The following is a 26,256-nucleotide window of genomic DNA, read 5'->3' on the forward strand; positions in this document are numbered from 1 at the left end:
TAAATTTATACACAAGTTTTCAATTTTGAATTATCCGGAAGAATTAATGACACACGTCCTGATCAGTTATACACGGATATATGTTACATGCTTAATTACTAATTTGAACTGAGATAGCAAAACACCTTTAATCCAGATTTATAAATGAAATGGGATTTAGCATCCTACTTTTCGAGGCTAATGATGACTTACGCCATACAGTGTTCTATTAAGGGAAATTTTGCCGGGACATGGCGCTACGGCCTACAGCTATTCTGAATTCCAACTGTCAGGGTTTCTTTTACGCGCATACCAATGTGTACACAACCTCTTTTTTCAGACCACCCATACGCCTAGACACTGACAGGGGCCTAGGCACTGACAAGGCAGTACTGCACCACTGACAAGGCGAATCCGTGCCGGAAATCTGGAACTTTATCAGCCAACACTTGGACGAACTCGAGATCTCCTGGTTAGCAAGCTAGTGTTATATTCACTGAGTCACTGCGGCTGCGGTTCCCGTATTTTTATACTAAACCTTCTGCACTATATATCATTGAATTAACTGTAAATGTCGAACAGAGAAAGAACACACCTATGATATATACTTGTATTATAACTTTATTTAATGTATAATATGAACAGATTGAGCATAATAAAGAATACATCAATACAAACCTAATAGGTATACTAAACACACCAAACAAAACAGTACACATAATGAACTAAATATACTAACAAAACAAAAACAAAATCCTTAAATATCAGTTTTGAAAGTAAACCAAATACATATGCCACAAGTTTTCATTAATTAATTTCTGAATTAACCCCCTCCGATGTAGAATCTGTACGAGCAGCCACTCCTATTCAGCGACATCTCCTTGTAAGCAGTCACCATGACTTCACGCGTAGAAATTCTATTGTTTCATCTCTTTAATCAACGGTCTCTCAATAAACCCGGAATTATCTGTTAATTAATCTTTTGTTTTATTAAATGACAAACCCTGATCATTGTTTTCACACGCAACGAAACATTATTTGATACTGATTGAATAAACTAAAAGTACCGTCCGGGCCCGTAGCCAGCTCGTAAAATTTGGTGGGGCTATGGAATTCTTTGGAGGGGCTGTGGATGTGTCAGCTAAACCGCCCGGCGAAGCACCAAAGGCGCGAGCCAGGGCGAGGGGGGTCCGTGGGTCCTCCTCCAGAAAATTTTGAAAATTTGGTACTCTCTCCTCGCATCTGAGTGCATTCCTGGGCGTCAAATTGAAGTGCCTCAGGCAGGGTTTTATGGCTGAATTTTCTGAAATTTCTTTCATCGACCCATCCCGCCGATATCATCTTTAGGGTAGTAGAGAGTGTCTTTTGATTTACGCGGAGAACTCTAGACCGGGCAATACAGCTGTAGTATCAAATTTCAAGTGAACTATGGGTATTCTATTATAGAATTACAGTATAGGCTGCACAATAGGCAACATTTGAACCGGCGCCTTGTAGGCGAACGAATAAACCAGGGCCTCTTTTAACCCGCAACCTGGGTATAAAAGGGCCGGTCTCAGGAAAATGGCGATAAACTATGTAGCCTCTGGCGCTCGAATTCTCAATCTCAAAACGTTCAAAAATGTTCTGCCAGTGCAAATGGCAACACTGGACAGAGTCGGGTGCTAGGCCGGTAGGATTACGCGAGAGGAGCCGCGAGTACGTGAGTGTGATGAGCGAGTACACGTGTTCAGTGACAGTAGATCAACACGCTTCACAATGTACAACGCACGTATGGTATCAAGACAAGAGGATCAGGAGGTGATGATCACAGGCAGGCCTCGGTGGGCCATGGTATGAGCCTACGGGTAGCTTACCAAAGCCGAGTTTTGTCACGATCATTTATTATCTATTTTCCATTGCAACTTTATTACTAAACAAAAGTTTTAGCGCCTCCTGTATTACATACAGAGGTACACCCCCTGAAAATCAGTGACAAATTCAGCGATGTTTTTTTGGACATGTGCATTTTTGATTAAATAAAATTAATTCATGGATTTTCTTCACAAAAATGGATAAATATTATGAATACATCACAAAAGTAGACAGTAGTATCAGTGTTGGTACAAAATGACATGTTTACAGGAGATATATTATCAGAGATTTGAGTCAAATAATTTTCGTCCCAAGCAAGTATAGCGTAAAATTTACTTGAGGTCAGCACCAACGCCACCAACAAACACTGAGATTTTAAGAGGTCACCCCCGTTAAGGGGCAAGTCATGAAAATGCCCTTGAGTGGCTGCTTGATGCAGATTCTATTCGCAACATTGTTTTGACAATGTCTACCAGTAGTTATTAAGGTTAGTTAAGTGAGACCAGTTTCGAGGTCAAAGTGCTTTTCGTTGCAAGCAAACAAGACATGTTAACCTGAACTTTTGTGATCCTGTTTGATATAAAGACACCCAGATAACGAAAGTAATTTGAGGCTAATTATTTTTGACAAAGGAAGAATATAAAAAAAAGGATAAAAACAATATCTATTAAAAATGAATATGTGTATAAATAAGAAAATTTGAATAAAAAAAGTAGAATATACATATAATCCATTATTATCTACACATGCATTTACCTATGTGCAGCATGATATTTTTGAATATATAAACAGTATTATGCATAAAATTAAATAATATTTCAAATATAGACCAAGAATTTTCCAGGTCATTGTTGGGTTCTACATTAATTTAAACAAATAGGTTTCAAAATTTTAATATAATAACAGTGTGCATATATTTATGATTCAAGTAATCCAAGTTAGCCAAGAATATGGAATACAGCAATATATTCTTTCACTAAAAACAGAGTTTTTAATCATTGTATTTTTACCTTTCTGTTAAAAAAAATATAAAAAAAACAGAAAAAAACCCCAACCCAGATATTTTGATCTCAAAATAAGAAGTAGACTTAACATTCTAAAAATAAATGGTCACAACCAAAAGCCATCAAATTTAACATGGGACTAACTTTTAACTTCTTAATACATAAAAAGCAAAGTAATATAAAGGTTGTTAACAAGTGATATCAACTAAAAAGGAAGTGGTCTTGCTTTATGTTTCGGACATTATTTCTGAATAAATTTGTACCCCTTTTTCCATCTAGAACTACATTTTGTTTTCAAAAGGATAAATATAAATGAAATATAAAAAATAATTGATCAAGAAAAGTGGGTTGGTGATTTTAATAAACTCAATCTCATTAAACAATGTATCTCAGTTTCAAGTGATTTAAGGTTATCAACAACAGTTATTAATTCAGTTTTAAAATATACATATACATATAGTTATAAAAGTAGGCAATACAAAATGAGCAAAACTGTATTAATTTAATAATGTAAATATTTTAATTAACAGTTAAAGATGAACATGGCCATTTGTTTAGACCCTGTATGTATGCACAAATGTAACAAAAAAATCATTATCACAAACCAGTTTTTAATAGAACATGATACTAATAAGGCCTACTTGGTTACTCCCTGTAATAGTATAAAAAGAATACAAATTGTCATTTAAAACCCTATGTGAATTAGTTGAATTATTTATATATTACAATTGACCAAGAAATATAAAATCTTTCATCATTTCTAAAGTATAAAATATTATCTGCTAAGAACTTTTTTTAAAATTTGTTTTAAGTTATGCTAATTCTGTGAAAGAAAAACTGTTAACTAAATATGTTAATTTAAGATTAAAAAAAATACTTCAAAATCAACTTCTGTTCTACATACAGTATTTAAATTCTAAATAAACCTTCGAAAAATTCAGCAGCCAAATGATAGATACATATAGTTTATAGAATATCAATGAATTTTGAATTAAAAATGTAAAATGCTTTGAAAAGCTAATTCAATAGAAAAATACATAGGCGTTACAGGTACAAAACTGCATGTATTATGATTACAGTTACGTAAGAGTTACAATATCTGTAACAATTACAATATATTAATTATGTAACAATTACAATATATGTAACAATTACAATATATGTAACAATTACAAAATCAGTAACAACGACAGTATCAATAATAACTACAGTATTAGTAATAGCTACAATAACATTTACAATATCAGTAAGGATTTATATACATGTATGTATAACTATACGAAATCCTGGTATATAATAAGTACTATAATACATGTTTTAGTATATGTGGTACATTATGGATAAAATTCAATTATAAACAATTTCAAAGACATACAAATTGTTCTATTAAGCAACCCCTTAAGACATACACCTTGTCATATTAAGTTATATATGTAATAATAATTTTATATGTAATAAAGAGACAATTTAACCCAAGCACAAATAAGCTGTATAATGGACTACTGTGGAAATGTTTTCAGACTTACATTGTTATATTTATGATGGCGGCTTGAAATCAATAGACTTTTATTTTAATATTAGAACAAACAACAAATAGTTCACAATTAATGAGGAGATCAGTACATTGTATACAACTGTAATCATGACCTTGTACCAGTATTTGAATTCTTTTGTGAATAACTTTTAAAAATAAAATTAATCAATTTCTGTTTTTATAAATATAAAGATTATGTGTAGGTGTGTTTATAAAAAGCAAAGATGACAACAATATAAAAATTATTTAATTAATAAAAAAAAAATCGAGATGTTAAAAGTATATGTTAATAATATCTACAGTATATTTCACTCTTGGTGGGTTGTGGTTTAACCATCACAGCAGCATTATCTACAAAAAAAACCCAAAACAAACCAATTAAACATGCATTATGCAAAAACTAAATCTGCCTATTGCAGGTCTTATTGTATGGTGAGTGGTCTTATTGTATGGTAGCTTATTGTATGCCAGCTTGATCTCGGGCTGAAATGTTATCTAAATTATTAATAAGACATTAATTAACTTATCCAGATCATAATCAACTCACAATGTCATTGCTAGCCTCCAATATTTACTGGATTAGGATCCGATCTGCTGCTCAATGCTCATTCTTGATTAAAGCAAACAAAAGATAGGTTGCCAGGCAACGAAACATACGCCCACAGCAGCTAAATTGTCCATATTTCCCCACCCTTCTGTAGAACATCATTATATAAAAATTCGTTCTTTCCGTCAACAATTCGAGACTGGAACTTATTGGATTCATCAACAAAGAAAATAGAAAATATCAAAACTTTCAAAATAAAATTGTCTGAGAGATTCGAGATAATAAAGGCTCCAAATTATTATGCGAGTGGTAATAGAAAGTTGTGTATTTTACACACAAAACTTTGTCATGGGTGCAGTTCCCTCAACTCAGATCTTTTTCGGATAAATTTAATTGAAAATCCTGAATGTTCTTGTGGCGCGTCATCCGAAAACGCAAAGCACTATCTTTTGGAATGTAATTTGTTTGATATTGAAAGAAATGAACTTTTCAATTCTATACGTAGCTTCACCACCATAACCTTAAATATACTTCTTTGGGGTGATTCTAGTTTAAATACTGACATTAACATTTATATATTTAATCAAGTACAAAAATATATTAAATCAACTAAAAGGTTCAATTTATAAGTATGCGTAGTGTAGTTTCATTTTTGTTTTGTTTTTCTATTTGCACAACTGTAAAAATGTGTTGATTGTTGTTGTTGTTTATTTTTGTGTACGTAATACTACTACTTTGTGAGTTTCCCCTTCAAACTTTCGATTTCGATTTTTATTCGCAAGGGTGATTACTCATATTAAATTTCAAAAGAAGATACTAAATCCCCCAGTGAGATTCTTTGAGCATGTCGGAAAATTTACTTTCATAAACCAAATATCTAAGAATTTCTTTATAATGGGATTTTTAACTATCTATTATAACATCTATATCCTCCGTTTTTGTATGTTCTTTTCAATTGTACTATCATAACTGTCAATTACAATGTATGTGGAGAGGGCATCGGTAAGTTTTCGTAACTTTTGTCCCAATCCTTTTGTACTTTATTTATGTTCTATAGTACAATAAACTATGTTTAAACAAACAAGGGTTGTCACATATTTATTCCTTTGTAGGGGTCTTTAGCAGTGGGAGGAAACCAGAGGACACTGAGAAAACCGATGAGGTTGGACAGGCGACCCTACTCCTTGTCACGTACAACTAGTTAATCGAAACCACGCCAGTTGACTCTCAATGGCTGACCTTATGATACAATGCGCACGTGATAACCATTTGGCCATCGAACCCCCTTCCATTTTACAAGCCCCTGTGATTCACACTAAGATAAGACACTTTTCTGCACTTCAGTCTATAGTACAAGGTAAAAGACCATCACTAACGCTGCAATATACGTCCACATTCCTGCTTAGATTGATATGGTACTTTTTAAAATGAAGAGCATGATATACGAAATGGCTGCAATGACTGTAATATGACAAGAGATAAAGACCGCTAGGCGTTTGGTTTGTTTTGCCAAATTTACAGACTAAATATTAACAAAAAGTGAGTGTGACACCACCCCAGCGGGTCGGGGCATGCACCAAAATAAATAGTTGCTGTCTTCACGGTATAAGGAATATATATGCAAAGTTCCAAGATGATCCATTCCAAATTGCAGCCTGTAGACAATAAACACAAAAATTGGTTGTGGCTCTGCCCCTGGGTGTTGGATATGGAACAATATAAATAGGTACCACCCTGTTATTGAAATGATTGACATGCTGAATTTGAACTGCAACCTGTAGAATATTTACAGACAAAAAATTAACAAAAAAGTGGATGTGGTACCACATGCACCAAATTAAATAGTTGCTATCCTTACGTGCCAAGTTCCAAGATGATCCATGGACCAATATAAATAGGTACAACTGTATGATGGACCATGCCAAATTGGATCCAAATCTATTAATAATTGGGGGTCGGGCATGCACCAAAAATTGTAGGGTTCATCCTTAAGGTAAAAGGAATAAGTATGTAAAGTTTTCAAGACGATTCATTAAGAATTGTTGCCTTTAGGCGACACAGAGATACACAAAGAGAAAATGGGTGTGGCTCTGTCCCTGGGGGTTAGACATGCACCAAAAATAATAGTGATGAACCTTAGTGTATAAGGAATAAGTATGAAAAGTTTCAAGTGGATCCATAAAAAATGCAGCCTGTAGACGACAAACAAACAAATACCAAAAATGGTTTGGCTAGACCCCTGGTGGTCAGCCATGCACCAAAAATAATAAGGATCATCCTTAGGGTATAAGGAATAAGAATGTAAAGTTTCAAGAAGATCAGTTAACAATTGCAGCCTGTAGGTGACTCACAGACACACACACATACATACACACAGACGTCAGAACACAGCAATATATGTCAATATGAATCTGGACTTATAAAAATTAAATTGGAAAGAAAACTATCTTTTCAAGGCTATTGGGTATCTGAAGGGTAGTGTTAGGTAAAACTAAAAACAACAATTATGACTGTAACTGAAAAATAACCTCTCAAAAGGGAGATAAGAAAAGAACAGTAATGAAACCAAAGTCATAGAACAATTCTCAGGAATTGGATGAAAGACAATAAAAATTACATGACTTTGTTTTTTACTTTTAAAAGTCTATTCACACAGATTGATCACACACAACATGCAAATTACCAGGTTGAAATTAATATGTCTCACAATTTTGACTTTACAAAATATAGATCATCATTATATTTTCGAAATTATATACATCCTTAGATCTATGTATAGCCTTACCTTGCCATTGTTTACATTTAATGTAAACGTTTTGTTTCATCTTTAACATCATCCTTATCTTTCTCAAAAAACATGAAGTCCTGAAATAGAAAAAAACGTGCATCTTATCCAAAGTGTAAATATAAGTGTACTTTTATTTAACTTGTGTTAAAGAGGCAATTAGCAAGTTGATGATCTGACTACAACTCTACAAAGCAACAGAAGAGTTTTAATTTTATATTTACTATTGTCCAGGGGGTATTGTCCAAAATCAAATGTGCAATTTCTGAATTGTTATAAGAGATCACAAGAAACTCCTAGCATTCTTTTGTCTACAATAATATTATTGTCCGTTTAAATCCCTATAAATTGGATTATAAATAGGCTACAAAGTTTGCTATTATCACCTAAACTATTAATGCCAGGTCCGACTGTGATAGATTTCAATAAGTGTGGAATTATTCATGGCAATACTTATAGTTACATGTATAATATGCTTCAGATAATTTAGTGATATTACTCCAGGTCTGCATGCAGTTCTGTATTAATATCCTAGTGTAAATTGTGTTACAGAATCTTCTATATGTGAATAAATGAATGAAATGGGACTCCATGTCCTACTGTTTTACAGCGTGTTATGAGGAAGATTTTGCCTGGACAGCGGCACTACGGCCTACTCTTATTTCAAATTCATATTGTCATGGGTTCTATTATGTGCACACCAATGTGTTCCTTTGGACACATTTTTTTGTCCCATCCTAATGACTATACTTTCTTCCTTCCCAGGCCCTCCATCCTGCACCACTGACAAGGGGGGACTATGGCAGAAAACCGTTACACAGGGATTGAACGCTGGACCTCCAGGTTAACGAGCCAATGTCTTACTCAATGAGACACTGTAGCTCCCTCTTCTATCTGTATAAAAGATTACTTACGATAAGAAAAACAGCTCCTAACATAACTGATTTCATCTTAACATCCAAATCAAGTGGGAAACTCATTCCAAAATTATCAGCATCGGTAAACATTTCTTTAGCCAATCCAGTCCATTGTTTGGATATACGACCAACATCAGTACTTTCATCAGCAGACGTAACCTGTAATTGGAAATACCATGGGATTAAAACTTTACAAGGGTCAGGACAGTAATGCCATTGAGCAGTTTGGTAGGAAAACAGCAGAGCAGTTAGCTACAGTAAGATATGTGACCACATTATTTCAATAAAACTTGCTGTCTACTAGATATCAGATCCTTGATTCCTTGAATAAGACACACTGTCCTTGTCTTCCAGTCTACCCAACAGTAATCTGATACTGGTAGGCTAGGCAGTAAAAACAGTAAAATCACGTCTTTTGTTGAATTTCATTGGCTATAGGTTAAGCTGTGCAGTAATAGGTACGTGTTTAGTTGTTCAGACATTATGTTTAGCTTTTCAAATAATATGTTCAGGTTCAGATAATATGTTTAGTTGTTCAGCTAAACTGAGACACTATGTTTAGTTGTTCAGACAAAATGTTTAATATGTTTAGTTGTTCAGATAATATGTTTAGTAATATGTTTAGTTGTTCAGATAATATGTTTAGTTGTTCAGACAATGTTTAGTTGTTCATGATAATAAGTATTACTGGAAATATTAGTTTTTCGGATATTAAGTATATGTTTAGTAATGAAATTAAAGAAAAGCTTCTCCTTCAAAAATCTTACATCAAAATCGATGTCTCCACAAATATTCCACTGACAACATGGTCCTTTAATACGAAGGACAGGTTCATCTTTCTCATTGTTGATTTTAAATTTAGGTTTACAACAACTCCATGCTTGTCTGACATATCCAACAGTCTGTCCTGGTGGTGCTTCAACAGTTACTTTCTGCAAAAAAGAGAGTTAGAAAAATAGGGTTTAACATCCACTCATCACAACTTGGTCACATTGGAACTACTATGATATATGTTTATTTCATAATGCTAGGTTTCCACTAACACGATCGAAATCATGGTTTTAATCGTGGAGTAATCATGGTCATCCTATCAGTTCTTATCATATATTGCTGTCAGTCATAGTAATCTTGCTGATCGTATCGAAACGTATCTGAATGTATCTGCATGTTGCAGATCATGAACTCAATAGCAACAATGCTATCATAACGCATCGCATGACAGTGAGAATCTCACATTAATTAACAAATATGTAGAAAGAGAAGAAATTGCTGAAAATTGTCATATGTTAAGTAAAATTCAATCAGATAATAGATAATACTCATGCCAGAAAAATCTTTTTTTACTGTCCGAATACAAGGTACCAGAACAAGAATTTGTCACTCACCTCTGTTTGATAATCAAAACAAAAGTAAAGTTTGTAACTTTCAAAGAAATATTTCAGTCATTTTGATCTCAATTAATTTACTTACAGTTTCAACCTAATAAAAGGACTTTTTAAAGAGAAAATAAATTACCTGCAGACAACATGGACACCAACAAGTAGAACAACGAAGAGGTCGAGACAAATGAACAACCTCCTTCCTGGTATTGTCCAATATCTTAATATCAAATGGCCGTGATGCACCACAACAATTTCTAGTACAACAACATGTATCTAAAAGAACAAAATAGCTGATTGTCATAATTTGAAAGACAGGTTGCAAGGCAATGAAATATATGCCCACAACAGCTAAGTAGTCAGGGAAATCAACAAGGGTTATCCCATATTTTTTCTTTTGTCAGTAATGAAAACAACAAAGTGTTCAGGGTTGGATTGATGAATTGTCCGATAAAAGATTAAGGCAGATTAACTAGTTAATCAAGGTAGGTGTATAGGTGGTATAACACGATAAATATGTTGATTACTTAATTACCTAATCAATCCAGCGCATTATCAACGATAATCAGGTTGAGTGGTAGTTATACACTCAGTAAACTATATTAATTTTGGAAATTTGAATATTATTCACCATGTCTTGATGTCCGATGGGGCATATTCTCGGTTGGACAAATTTGGGCCTTTGGAAAATAGCGTTGGACAAGTCCGGAATATACAGGCTAAATCCCATTCCTGCAACACACTAAAATCAATTTATGAGTAACAACCGACCATTAAATAATTATAAGAAATCATTAGAATTTGTTTCGATTGTTTGTCTCATGACCTTAAAATTGTGTATAAATTGATATTAACATTAGCCTCTAGAGTGTTCGCAAGATTTTTCAAAGTTATCAAGGGTCATTACTCTGGCAATAATTATCGGATATTGCTGAAAATCAATAGGCTTCTTCGTCTAATGACCTTAAACACTGTGTATAAATTTAAAGCCAATCTGATATTAGTAGCATTTAGAGCATCCACAAGATATTTCAAAGTGATCAAGAGCCATAACTCTTGCAGTAATTATCAGAAATCATTGAAAAGCAATAGGATTCTTTGTCACAAGACCTTAAATGAAATGAAATAAAATGGGGTTTAATGTCGTACTGTTTTGCTCCAACTGGGCTAATAAAGACGGGCATACCCCATACAGTGGGCTATGAGGAAAATTTTGGTCAGACAGTGGCGCTATGGCCTACTCTTATATCGAATTCCAACTGCCAAGGGATCTTTTACATGCATGATTTTTCATCCAATCCACACAATTAGACAGCTGTCCTTGTCAGGCCCCCCTTCCCCTCCCCCGCATTCAAGCATCACTGACAAGAGGAAACCACGCCGGAAAATCCTGATAAACTTTCTCGACCAACAGCATGTTCGACCTGGAACCTCCAGGCTAGTGAGCCAGCGTCTTACTCACTTAGCCACCGCACAACCATAAACATTGTTCAAAATCAATAGCCTGCCTTGTCTCATGACTCTGTATAAATTAAAATTTATTAACTTCAATCTTTAGAGTGTCTACAATATTTTTCAAAGAGGTCAAGAGACATAATTCTGGCAGTAATCATCGGTAAGGTTTAAAAATCAAGACATCTTTGTCTCGTGACCTTAAAACACTGTGTATAAAATTATAGTCAATCTGATATTAACTTTAGCCTCTAGCCTTCGAAAGTAATTGTGAACACCTGACCACTGGACAGACAGACAGGCAGGGGCAACGACAATATACATCACATTTCAATATGGGCGACCAACAGGTGTACAAAAATATATTATCACTCATTAGTTTATTTAGGGACAACATATGGTCAGAGATGCATTATTTTAGAGGTAAATTTGTCTACTGTATGTCTATTTTCTGGCATCAAATATTATATAAATTATTATTCCAACATTTATTAACATAAGCCTATAATCAACCCTCTGGGCCATTGGATGGCTCAGATTTTAAGTAGATTAGAACACCCCGGCCATTTATGAGTTTAACAATAAAACAGATAATCAAGACAATCAAGAATGTCTTGATTATCTGTTTTATTGTTAAACTCATAAATGGCCGGGGTGTTCTAATTGCTATAATGACAAACAAGCTACCGGTATGCTACTTTTTGTCAAAACTTCAAACACTCATAACTTCAAACAGGATAAAGTAATCTGACAGAAATTTTCAATATATCTATTTTTGAACTATTATAGCAAGAACTGTCTTACATAATGCATCTTATAATCTTAATTCCAGTATTTTATATACACACAAACACAAAGGAATTCTTGCCGAGTGGGAAGGTACTACAAAAACCTTGAGAAAAATCCATGTTATTTACAGTCATAGATCGGAAATATTATTTCATTTGATGTCAAAGTTGTAGTTTAGTACCAATGGGTTTTTGTGCAAACCTTGCACATCTGGCCAACGAAGCGTCCAGGGGAGGTTATCTTACTGCTTCTAAATTTTAAAGTCTTAAATCTCTCTACTACAGCCAGCATAAAAATGGCATACCATGAATGCAAATATTAAGTGTTTTGTGCAAAAGGAAGATGTTCGTCAACTTGAGTGTTAAAATTACTTTTGAGTTCACAACTAGAAAATCGGCCATGAAAAACAGGCAAATACAATCACTACAGAAGTTTATTTTATTTCATATGAGAGATTAGGTCATTTCAGGGTTAGGCAGGCGACTCTTCATTACACATAAGAGATCCAGTAAATAGCGATTTACCGAAATATGGCATTGCAGCTGTTTTATCACAAAAAAATAAACCAACAGACTTTTACACTTACCCTCAACAGCATAGTAAATTTTTTGACCCATACTGTTAACAATTTCATATTTATTGTTGGTCTCAAAACCGGTTACAGCTAGAATAAATAAAAATAAAAATAAAACGTGACATGTTAAGTAGGTAATAATATTTTTTCATTATTTTACAGCATATATTTATAGTGCACTCCCTTCTGAGCCAAAGTCTTCAGACGTGCAAGACCGTGTACACCGTGGTATTATCCAGGCGTTTATGTAATGTAGGCATTTATACAATGTATCAGGCACTTATGAATTTCTATCTGGAATTTATTACTTTGTGCCGGATATCAGGTACAGTCAACACAGTAACTACGGTATGTCAGTTAACTTTTCTACAAGCATAAATGACATTTACAAACAAGAGACAAATCTATTGTAACCAGTGGTTGCCATAAAAAATATGCCCACATTTTCAAGAGATGGATAATAGAGAACAAGCTAAAAAAAAAATATAAACATATATTTTAGGTTTCATCAAAATCAGACAAACATTGTGACCTCTAGAGCGTCCACAACCTTTGTATTACATACTTTTACACGGTGACCCTACTCCTTGTCACGAACAAGCTGGGAATCAAAGTCACACCAGCTGACTCAATGACAGAGCTTATAATCTAATGCGCAAAAGTTAAAGCATTTGGCCACCCAACCCCCTTAAAGAGTTGTTATCACAGGGGAAATCATAAGGTATGTTTATTGAATGAATACAGTACAAACCTTCAATACCCTCTATTTTCTGTTTAACCATGAGTTGATCCACCGTAGCTAAATACTGAAGACCTGGTGGACAATCTTTAGGTATCTGTTGAGGTGCTCCAATCCAACCACCAGCTCCACCTATAGGGGCTCCTATATAAAGCAATAATTTGTTTAAGGTTTGATGCATCATTTAGCGCTATCAGAATACTTTATTGAAAATTCATCCATCTATGCTGCTTGTATATAACCAGATGTAGCACAGACTGAATCCAAACCGGGAGATTATCTAGCGTTAAATAATACATCTATATATATAGCATAACAAATTTTATATTTTAGCCAAAATGCAAATCGATTCTTTATAACTTATACATTGGAATTAACAATTTATAAAATGTCAGGTAAACTGAGAAACAACAATAATTTTGATATACTGACCCAATTCTTAAAATTTTCAGTTGGCTTGTTTGATCAGTAAGATAAATTTGGATATTTTGGTTTTATTGACCATAGTTTGCCACAAAATGTAACTATTTAAGATCTTACAAAAGAGAGATTTTTGGTGCATGTGAAACATTCTTAAATGGGATTTACAGTCAAGTCAACACAATTCTTTATTTATTTTGAGAATAACATATGATAAATTCATTTCTATGGTTACAGATGAAATTTGTTTTGCCCAGGCAGCAGCATCTCCCCTACTTGACTTTTAATTACAACTTTCAAAGGTCCTTTAACATGCATGCCAAAATGTACATGAACAAAAAGCTAAACAATAGTATTTTTTGTATTTTGTTTAATATCTAAATTCTTTTACAGGTTCCAAAATATCAGTCAAGCTAACTCAGAGGAAAGTCAGTGAATTAGTGGAAATGGATTTATGGCTCCTAACTATAATCATGGGAAATCAGACAATGCCTAGGTGACTGTGATTACCCTCCCTGTAGTGTGAGTTACACTGTCAGCGTAGAGGACTAGCTTCAAATGTGAGCTTGTTTACGAAATGGTCCCTTAATCCCTAGTAACTGGAAACAGCAGTATTTTCAATCTGATATTTACCAGTAAAAATCATTATAAATGACCAGTCAGATTAAAGTAAAAATTCAAACCTCCTCCCATAGGTTGCATCATCATTGGTGGGCCACCAGAATAACCCCCAGGACCTTGTTGGCCTTGCTGTGGGTAACCTCCAGGACCTTGTTGACCTTGTTGTGGATAACCTCCTTGTTGTGGATAACCTACTGGGCCTTGTTGTGGATAACCTTGCTGACCTTGTTGTGGATAACCTTGCTGACCTTGTTGTGGATATCCTTGTTGAGGCTGGGGATACCCTGGCTGACCGCCCTGATCTAGCTGAGGATATCCTGGCTGATTTGGTTGAGGAACAGGCCCAAGACCTGGCCCAGCTCGTGTTTCTTTGACTTCCATTTTAAGTTAAACTGTCAAAAGAGGAAACATTATAACAATTTAGATAACTGATAAATGTAAAAAAAACTTTTGCCAAGACCGCAGTGCTTCAGCTTAATCTTATATTAAATTCCAACAGCAAAGGGATATTTTATGTCCACGGCAATGTGTACACACAACATCAGTTTTTGCGTCCCATATGAAAACTACATGTTGTCTCTTGCCAAGCCCTTTATCCTGCACCATATAAATGTAAAAACCTATCGGTAATACAGTATGAAAAAAATTTATCAATTGCATTTTCTCAAATAAACACCACAGTATTCAATTAGTGATATACAATATGTATATGTAAGGAATATAAAAATTGTTTTGAAATATGGATGATATCCTATGAATTGTGCTTTGGAAAACAGCTCCTCAACTACTAGTATCTGGTAAGTTGACTAGTCACTGCTAGTTCTTAAAGTTGCAATTTCATATTTTTAAGTTATATTTTTAAAATGTATTAAAATAAAGCCTTAAAATAGATACTATAAACAGTCCTACCTTGTTAAAGAATAATCCTATTAATCCTATAATTCAATATTGCCAGTTAAGAAATTGGCAAAAATATCATTTTCAACTTCAAGTTCAAACCTTTGAAGATAGCTATTCCATGGGGGGGGAATAGAAAAACAAGGGAGGTAATTGTGTTATTATTTCCGGGGTCAAGGATAAGGAGAATGATACCTATGATCGTATAATAGTGAGTTGACAACCTATTGAGCAAAAGACATAGAAATAATTATGTTTTGACTTTCTTAGAAAATATGAAATTCTCGCTTTAAATTTCATAATAATGTATGTATGAGATAGAGAAATCTGATTTTTGTCAACTCAACATATACTGTATCATTTTGGGACTAACTATTTATCTTACTAATTTCTTTGCCACAGGGGTCTTAAGGATTGGAAGGTGAATCTCAGGTAACCCTACTCCAATGTTATGTACAAGCCTGGGATCGATTCAAAACTACTCAATGTATACTTGACTCAATGTTAGACCTTAAGAACTATTCTAAGCTACATATACACAGGCCACAATTCTATGAAATACAATTACTGCTTATTACTGAGCGATGTTTGGACTAGGCTTTTCTAGTCGAAACGTCGCTCAGTAATAAGCAGTAATTGTATTCCATTGTGACCTGTATGTTCCAGTTAAATTACTAAATGCCATTGAAACAATTTAAGCTACTTATAGTAATAAGTACAGGGGAAGTACAATTATACAAGACAAACCAACAAACAACAAACGCATATATCAAATAAAGTGAATGGATCCAGGGGCCAGCTGTAAACATCCACTAAATTGGGAACTATCATTTTAATTTTGCATTTAATTAATGGAAATTAGTAAATACAAATATTTGTCATGTAAGACATGATCGTTGCACAATTTTATTTAAAATAAAGTTTGCTTTTTTTGTGTTTGGAAGACAACTTGGGCATTTTTCCAATTCTATACAAAATTAGGGTAAGAAAATCTATTTTAAAAAGAAATTAATTAGCTTGGCCTTATACACCAAAGTCTCAACAATTGTCCATTTAAACTAGGACAATTCATTAAAGGCAAGTCTACTGGGGTACTCCCACTGTGCCAGTTTTTAATCCCTGGATTATCCTGGATTATCAGATTTTAACTACAGCCTTAATTGGCTTAATCAAGTGGGCCAATTTTATGGTGTAGAGAACTGTGTGTGTTCAACAGATTATTCGTTCAGCATATGGCATGTAAACTGTGTTCATCTTATTTTTTGTTAAAACTTACTTAAGTGGTGAACTCCGTTCAGAGGACACTATATATATGGAACCACTGTCATTTGTCAACAACATTGATCTGACAGATATCACAAGATGGCAAACGTTCAAGTAGATGTTAGTTTCATACCAAATGCTTAGGGTGGCCAAAATCTGGTGTATAGAGGGCATAAATTTATAAACATATTTCGTTTTATCCATCTAATCAAGCAAGAACAGGCATTCGTTGCTGTAACCCTGAAACAGCTTGCTGCTGGTGCCTCTAGCAAACCCAGAAAAAGGAAGTACCGGCACTTGGAAGACAGACCAGCTGGTAACAGAAAAGCGACGCCTCCATGAAGGGCATTACACCATCATCGAGTACGGGGATGCTGTCTCCCATTTAGTTGGATTGTAAGATGTATTTTGTTGAAGATGTATTATTAATAGGAAAATGTTTGATCAAATAAAATGTTTAAATGCTAACTTGTACATTATATGCTAAAAATTTTAAATATTGTATCTTAGTATAATAATACAATGTATGTAAAAAAAGGTAGATTTAAAATGGAATAAAATATTAAATTAAACTGTTAATCCTCTGGTAAACCATTAACCCTTAATCCTAACTAATCCCCATTGTTGTATCGTTAATTATTTGATTAATCCCTAAACAATAAAACTGGCACAGTGGGAGTAAATCAGTCTACTGCACACAATTTTAATAAATGAAGTTGATTAATTCTCAACTTAATTCTCAGCTACAAACTGTACATTCTTTATTATGACAAATGAAATTTCTTTGTAGTGATTAACACCATTATGATGAAATCATGGTTTCCTGTTAACTAGATAAGAAACCTCATCTCTGAACCCAGCATGTCTTGAGATAAGAGATGGTAACATATATAGACAAAGAGCCAGTGACGAAAAAACTGCCCCTTAAGTAATAGAAGGTTTGTCCATATCAACTGGCAGCTATTGATAGGGCAAATTCAAAACACCCAGTCTTACGAGGTTTCAGTGGGGCATTTGGCTGGGAGGGGTAGATAAAAAGGGCCAAAAAGGGCTAAAATTTGCCTCATAAGTACTAGGATCAGAATTATTTCTCAAACATTGCCATACAATGTATGTATATAAAAAATATAAATCTGACCGGAAAAAGTGGGGCCATGCCAAAATTTGCCTCATAAGTAATATAGATGAAATTGGTGATTTTTGCCATTTTTAGGCCAAATTTTAGCTATTTTTGTTGCACTACTATTGCTGTTACATGACCCTGGCGAACTAGGTTTTGGTTTTTCAAAATAGTCGGGGTCTTACCCTATCACATTATCATGGTAACCCGGTTCAATTTCATTTTCCATAGGTGCCAGGAGACTACACAAGATGCGTGTCTGGAGATATCTGAAATGTACCCTATCTTCAGATCGCGATGACTCTACTGAAGCAGGGTTTGCGATAAAAATTAAAATCAATTTATTTGCAGCTTGACCAGTTCTAACAACATAAGAAATAAAATCATTGTCAGTTAACTTGCAACAGTATGAAAATTTGTGTCGAAAGTTACCAAAAACTTTAGTTTTGATTAGGATACATTGGCGGATTATTCAGGTACCCAATGGCCTATATTGTTATTCAAAGGGTCAATATATCAACTACGGCTCCCCTTCAACCTGCTTTGCCAAAATATTCAGTCTTGGTGTGGTTTGGTATCCAGCAGTGATGGGATTTCAAAATTTTTCTGGTCGGACATTTTACCGAAAATAAAGGGGCATAACTCTTATCATTATTTAAGCAGCAGAATTCATACCACATTAATTAAAAATCACATGTCGACAAAATATTAAAATCCCGTACGTAATAAAAATTCATACTTAATTCACGTACGGTATGCAATTCATACCACAATTAAAAATCACATGTCAACAAAATATTCAAATCCTGTACGTAATAAAAAAAATAGGTGAACCTCGCTAATTTTCATATTTAATTCCCGTACGGCATTCAAATTTATGTCAGTAACATTCCTACAAAATTAAGCATTTTCGTAATACATTAAATGGAAGCTTGCCGATCCTGCTTTAGTTTGCGGACACGGGAGGTCACAATTTTTATCCGATTTTGATGAAACTTAAAAGGTATGTTTATAACCCAAAGATCTCAGTTCCTTTTGATATTCCCGCATATCAGATCTTAACTTCCTGGATTATAGCCCATGATTGTACAAAAAGTCGCGTTTTTAGCTTGTAGCCCCTCTAGAGGTCACAATTTTTATTCGATTTTGAAAAACGTTTTAATATATCACCGTTACACGCTAATGATGGCCCCTGATTGTACGAAAAATCCCTTTTTATTTAGCTTGTTCTCTGTCCATCTCTTGCAAAATGTAGGTGTATCTCGCATGGCAACCGCTTATTCATAATTAATTCCCGTATGGTATTCAAATTTATGTCATAATATTCCTACAAAATTACGTGTTTTCGTAATACGATAGAATGAAATTTGTCAATCCGTGCCTGTTTCAATCAAATTCACGCCAGTAATATTCCCCAAAAATTTTGAGTGTTCATTTATACGGCAACAAATGAAAGAAAGGCGTCCAAAATAAGAATTGCTTGTGGTCATGTCAAATCATTTTCGTAAAATGGTATTTTAAAATTACATCGATAGTTAAATCACTTGTAAAAGGCATACATAACTTCAGCGTATGGCGTACATGACCATTAACTATAACACATACATGTACAGTAGTTTCGTAGTAAGCTCTGCCTAATATAGTAAGCGATTTTATATATGGTGTCTTAAAAGAAGTATTTTCATTACGGAAAATAAGTTAAAGCTTTAATAGCTAACAATAGACAGAGGTGTTGAAATTTATAACGACTGTCCATTGATTTGGGGTGTTATATATACTATTAGGATAATATGTGACATCAAGGACTAATTTCTACGTACTGTCGGTTGATATCAATGAGATTAAATGGTCCACCAATGGAGAAATCACCAAGGTAATCACGTAGATAAGGTTGATACTCACTCTTATTGCATTGATAAATAGTCCGACAAAAGAGAAGCAATCACTTCTGTTCAAGATTAGATTGATGAATTTCCCGACAAAGTAAAATGTCAGTGGTAGTTATACACTCAGTTCACTATATTAATTTTGATATTCTGATTATTATTCATCATATCTTGATGTCCGATTGGGCATACTCCTGGGCTGACATTTCGAAAATTGCGTAGGACATGTCAGGAATATACCGTCGAAATCCCAAGACTTAAGAAACCGAAATTCGACGCGAAAAGTGACAAATGTCGTAACTTTTGAGACAAATGTACATGCTGTTGAAGTTTAGTTGACAACGATTTTATTTTTTATGTTGTTAGAACAGGTTAAGCTACAAATAAAACGATTTTCATTTTTATCGCAAACCCTGCTCCAGTGGAGCTATCGCAATTTGAAGATAGGTATAATTCAGGTTTCTGCAGACACGTATTATGTGTAGTGTCATGACACCTACGGAAAGAGAGGTTGCACTGGGTGACCATTATAATATAGTAGGGTGAGACCTTAACTATAATCACCAACCAAAACTTAGTCGCCATTGGCCGATTAACAGCTATAGCAATGCTACAAAAATGGTCGAAATTAGACCTGAAAATGTTCGAAAATCAGCCTAAAAACGTAATCAGACTGTACAGTAGAATCTGTATTAAGGGCCACTCAAGGGAATTTTCATTACTGGCCGCCTAACGGGAGTGACCGCTTAATAAAATCAAGTAAATTTTACGCTTGGATGCATTGGGGGCAAACATCAATACTTGCATCAGTAAATTTGGCCGTCGCTGAAACTTGCTTGGGAGGAAAATTATTTGACACAAATCTCTGATATATCTTCTGTAAACGTGTCATTTTGTACCTATATTGATACTACTGTCAACCATTATGATGTATTCAATATTATTTATCCATTTTTGCAAAGAAAATACATGAATTAATTTTATTTTATCAAAAAGCACATCTCCAAAAAAACATCACTGAATTTGTCACCGATATTTAGGGGGTGTAACTCTGTATGAAATATAGGAGGTGCTAAAACTTCTGTTTAGCAACAAAGTGGTAATGGAAAATAGATACTAAATGATCGCGACAAAACTCGGCTTTGACGGTACTATTAGTATTAGTTTATTCAATCATTATCTAATAATGTTTCAATACGTGTGAAAACAATGATCAGGGTTTGTCATTTAATAAAACAAAAGATTAATTAACAGGTAATCCCGGGTTTATTGATATTTTTACGGTTCGTTTTACCTGATCGGTGGGGGGGGGGTAGATAATTAACTATTAATCATGGGATTAGCGGAGGTGCTACGAAGTACGACAAGATGGTATCATTCAACAATGGCCGTTGAATAAACGCTATTTTGCTAAATTTATTAGTAAAAGAGTGACCGCTGGCTGCATTAGAGGAGTGGCTGTGGATTAAAGAGATGAAACAATAGAATTTCGACGGGGGGGGAATTTATCGTGACCGCTTACAAGGAGATGTCGCTTACAAGGAGTGGCTGCTCATACAAATCCTACATCGGAGGGGGTTAATTCAGAAATTAATTAATGAAAACGTATCTCAGAAACGGTTGATTTCTAAAATCGGCGATTTTGGCTGTGGAGTAGGCTGGATGGGTCGACCAAACCCAGTAAATATGAACTCAATCGGCTGCCCCCACCTTCTGCATGGTTTTCTCGTGGAATGGCTCTTAATTGTTTAATCATTGTCTAATATTTCCGCCACAGTGATTAAACAATTAATAATGATATAGTTGTTCAGTTCATACTATTGTTTTTTGGATATATATATAATATTTAATACTAATATTTGGATGAAATAATCTATATTTAAATAACTTTTACATAGTGCCAATATCTTTCGGCCTAATGGCGTCTTCAGGGCTAATACAAAAGATAATAATGTCACTTAGTTTTCAAGCTAATGTGTGTCCTGTTTGCTTATTCCCTACTGTATATATATGATAATATTAAAATACAATTTCTAAACCAAAGATAGGTTGCCAGGCAACGAAACATACGCCCACAGCAACTAAATCGTTAGGGCAGTCAACAAGATATGTCGCATAACTCTGGCAGTAATCATCCGAAATCGCTGAAAATCAATAGGCGTCTTCGACTCATCACCTTAAACACTGTGTATAAATTTAAAGTCAATAAGATAGTAACTTTACCCTCTAAAGCGTCCACAAGAATTTTCAAAGTGATCAAGGGCCATAACTCTGGAGGTAATTATCGGAAATTGCTGAAAATCAATAGGCTTCTTCGTCTCATGCCCTTAAACACTGTGTATAAATTTAAAGTCAATCCAATCAGATATTAACTTTAGCCTCTAGAGCGTCCACAAGATTTTTTGAAGTGATCAAGGGTCATAACTCTTGGCAGTAATTATCGGAAATCACTGAAAATCAAAAGGTTTCTTCGTCTCATGACTTTAAACACTGTTTAAAAATTTAAAGTCAATCAGATATTAACTTATAGCCTCTAGAGCAGTGGTTCTCAACCTATTTTTGCCAACGGCACACTTTGAGACACATGAAATGATAGTGGCACACGTGGCTAACTATATGTGAAAAAAAATTGAGTTTTGCGAAATAGAATACTGATAAGTCAGACGGCATACAGACTAGTCATAGACTCACAAAATGACGCAAACTAAATAAAGAAAAACACAGCCATGAACTCCAGTAAATACTCAATTAGGATCACATGGTTTTTCGCATTTTCTTAGTGTGCTGTGAAAAATTTCGTGGCACACTTAGGAAGATCTCGAGGCACACCTGTGTGCCGCGGCACACTGGTTGAGAACCACTGCTCTAGAGCATTCACAAGAGTTTTTGAAGTGATCAAGGGCCATAACTCTGGCAGTAATTATTGAAATATGCTGAAAATCAATAGGCATCTTCGTCTCATGACCTTAGCCTTAAACACTGTGTTTAAATTTAAAGTCAATCAGATATTAACTTTAGCCTCTAGAGCGTCCATAACATTTTTTGAAGTGATCAAGGGTCATAACTCTTGGCAGTAATTATCGGAAATCACTGAAAATCAAAAGGTTTCTTCGTCTCATAACCTTAAAAACACTGTGTATAAATTTAAAGTCAATCAGATATTAACTTTAGCCTCTAAAGCATCCACAAGAGTTTTTGAAGTGATCAAGGGCCATAACTCTGGCAGTAATTATCGAAATACGCTAAAAATTAATGTCCTTAAACACTGTGTATAAATTTAAAGTCAACCTGATATTAACTTTAGCCTCTAGAATGTCCACAAGCAATTGTGGTCTAAGGTGAGACACCTCTCTACCATACTTTATTATTATCGCTAAGTGGTGATAAGTATTATGAGTGTTAAAGGCTCAATACAACTCTTGTTGTAACTGAATAATATGTCCCAATCTTTATTCTGGTCAACAAATTGTACTATTTTACAATATTCCAATTAATTGATGATACAAATTTCATCTTAACACACCTAATTTAAAAAATTGGAAAAATTCAACTAAATGATTTGAAAAGCCTGACGTAAAGCTTTTCAAATGTGACTTGGATTTAAAAATATTTTTGAACCCTCTGGACAAGTAAAATAGGATTTAATGGATAATTTACACAACAGGTAGGACACTAACACGTCTAGTACTTAGAATAAGGCTATTTTTTTTTTCTGGAGCTGTCATACCCCGCAACAAATTCAATGGTTTCGTCCAACACGGGAGCAAAGCCATGTTGTCTTGAACTCAGTCAAAAATACAAGTAAATACGTCAATTTTTTCAAGAGAGAACTTTTTTATTCGTTGGGATATTAAATTGTGCAATGGATTTTAATTAACGGGAGTTGATTTCAAACACACAGGTAAGTTTATAATAACCAAAGTTAAGTAGTTTGATCATAATCGAAGAAATCCATTTAAAATTTACGATGGTTCAGACAGTAGTTATTCAACATATTGAGCTGCCTCAGTCCATAATATTCTTAAATTAAATTAAAGATCCAGGAAAGCAAATTAAAAGAAAAAAAAAAATAAGCTACCCTTTGTGATTAGAACAAAGAATTGTAAAAATACCCTTAATTTTACAAATATGTACGTATATTAAATAAAAGAAAGCACGGTACCGAAGTTTGACCTATTTTTTGTCTATTTTTAGAAATCTTCTCGTAAACCCTAAATGGTTGCCTTGGATTTTCTTAAGACTATTCATTACTTTTTTGCGGTAGAAATGATACTAATATCAGCATGACTGATTACGAATCCCCACATTCGTTGTAATATTATTACACTGTGTGCAAGAGTTTATTCATTATTTACATGTAGGCTTAATTGTAAACTGAATAAAAACAGACAATTCATTATTAATATTAGACTTATTTGCCATTCCTTCCATCTTCAAGATCTTGTGTTCCATTTTCATACCGCGCGATATGACTAGTTTAATCAACGAATTCAAAGAAAACAAGAATAAATACTTTTAAATATATATAAATACTAACAAACCAGTTTGATTAGACTTCTATGGTTGAGTTTGGGTGCGGTTTTGTTGCTCAATATTTAGACTGTATCGCTCAATGTTTAGTGGTGATCGCCAAACAATTACAAGAGTTACTTCCCTTCAAAAATACCGTATTCACTGCAATAATTTCCTTTAATTTCCTCGGATTAATACACATAATAATATTACCACTAATACCAGATAAACAATTACTCATAAGGGTGTGTGTGTGAACTTGAATGGCATGACACCGTTTATTATATTACTCAATGACATCGTGTGTACGTATTTTTTGTGTCTAGCTTTCTACAGTGCGCGTTACCTACACTGGAATCGCCGTTTTTGACGTTGTCAATTAAGTGGGCTAACCCGTTTTTTTTTTGTCCAATTCCAACTACTGTTGCAACAACTATCTACATCTTCTCCTAGCAATTAGCCATCCGGCGACTGGCAATAAATGGGAAACCAGGCTGGAAAATCCTGAGTAACTTTTAAGAATTAGCGAGCAAGCCAGCATGGTTCACACATCTAAAAAGAGATTTATAAAATATGTCTTCCTTAGGTCCAAAACCACATAAATTAACACTATGATGAATAACAAATTATACATAGGCCTACATTTAATACGACCAATGTAGTCAAACAGAATATTTGGTTTCTGTGATGAAATGAGCTGCTAAATAGGCCTACTTTGTTTTAAAAAAAAAGTATTGAAACTATACACAATTGTGAATTTGTAGTCCCCTATTAGTGAAATAAAACCAAGTACAAACAATCCAAACCATTAGACAAAAAACCCAAAAAAAACAAACGGTATAAGCAAACAAATAGTGTCATTGGCAAATTTGAGGTCAAAAGAAAGACCTGCAATATGCAGATTTATCTCTTACATTTGCATCTTTAAATTTATGTAATTTTATTCTATAACTCTGCTGTATTCGTTACTCCTCGGTTTTATGGAAAATACGACTAACGAATTGGTAAATAAATGGCGATCGTAACTACAAAAATTGCCTCGGAAGTCGTGATTTCTACTACTATAACTATATCGAGTTCACGACATAAGATAAGATAAGATAAGATAAGATTTTATTGTATCATAACACCCATTTCATGCCGCATACAATTCATATACATGACATATGACATAACAAGATAGACGCCAAAGTTACAAAGTTGAACGTTTTGAACGGTAATTATACTATTTTTGTAATATGTTTCTTGTGGATGTGCATATCGATCTGAATACGTAATTTATAGAATTTTACATTTTGGGAAACATTTTCTGAACAATGACAAGAAACACATTTGTTTAAAAACAGAAAACGAGAAAAATACCCGGCTTTCCATTTTGTACTAACTTGTTATTGTACCGTACGGCAGTTCAGGTTTTAGGACACCCGGTATGGTCTATATCAACAAAAATGTCTCAGTAACTGTGGTTTAACGGCCACTCGACACAAACTAGGCCTTTTCTGTACTAACGTCCTACGTTTCTTTGAATTTAAAATGTCTTCATACCGTAACAATTAATTAGATTTCTCTTTTTTGCGGAAAGACAACTGAACTGTTAAACATGCATGATATTTTATTATCTTTTAAATACGCACGTTTTGTTTTGTATATCCATATATGTATATATCCTGTATGTGGGTTTTATTCTGTCTCGTTATGTGAATTGATACTTTGTACGTTTTGCTTCGTATTTTCATATCATGTATGCTCTGCATGATTTTATGTCCGTCCATATTATTGTTTCCGTTCATATTTCTGTACTTGTATTGAATACTTTGCAGGCCCAGGGGAGCAGGGGGGGGGGGGCTAGGCGTGGAATACTTGCGCAGGGATACACGGTATTTAATGGTCATTGAGTTCTATCTATACTGGATTTATAATCAATATCAAATATTTTACTTGGCCGTTTTGACTATCTATTATGGCCGTTTCGGTCAAATCTTTT

General features: G+C 34.2%; 1 protein-coding gene across 2 annotated transcripts; it reads right to left on the reverse strand.

The window, feature by feature from the left end:
* Nucleotides 1-582: 582 nt before the first annotated feature.
* Nucleotides 583-24,427, reverse strand: LOC126820958 (phospholipid scramblase 1). Of its 2 annotated transcripts, none has more exons than XM_050549193.1 (9): nt 24,298-24,427; nt 14,657-14,986; nt 13,566-13,697; nt 12,827-12,904; nt 10,136-10,275; nt 9,388-9,552; nt 8,618-8,779; nt 7,704-7,783; nt 583-4,722 (listed from the first exon to the last, which is right to left on the reverse strand). In XM_050549193.1, the coding sequence occupies exons 2-8, from the start codon at nt 14,973-14,975 to the stop codon at nt 7,721-7,723; spliced, it is 1,059 nt and encodes a 352-aa protein (XP_050405150.1). In that variant the 5' UTR covers nt 14,976-14,986; nt 24,298-24,427; the 3' UTR covers nt 583-4,722; nt 7,704-7,720. The 2 variants fall into 2 exon arrangements, with proteins under 2 accessions (XP_050405150.1, XP_050405141.1); XM_050549184.1 differs by having other exon boundaries at nt 24,302-24,404.
* Between the last annotated feature and the right edge of the window lie 1,829 nt (nt 24,428-26,256).

The sequence above is a fragment of the Patella vulgata genome, chromosome 1, assembly GCF_932274485.2.
Source record: "Patella vulgata chromosome 1, xgPatVulg1.2, whole genome shotgun sequence".
NCBI classification, from domain to species: Eukaryota; Metazoa; Mollusca; class Gastropoda; family Patellidae; genus Patella; species Patella vulgata.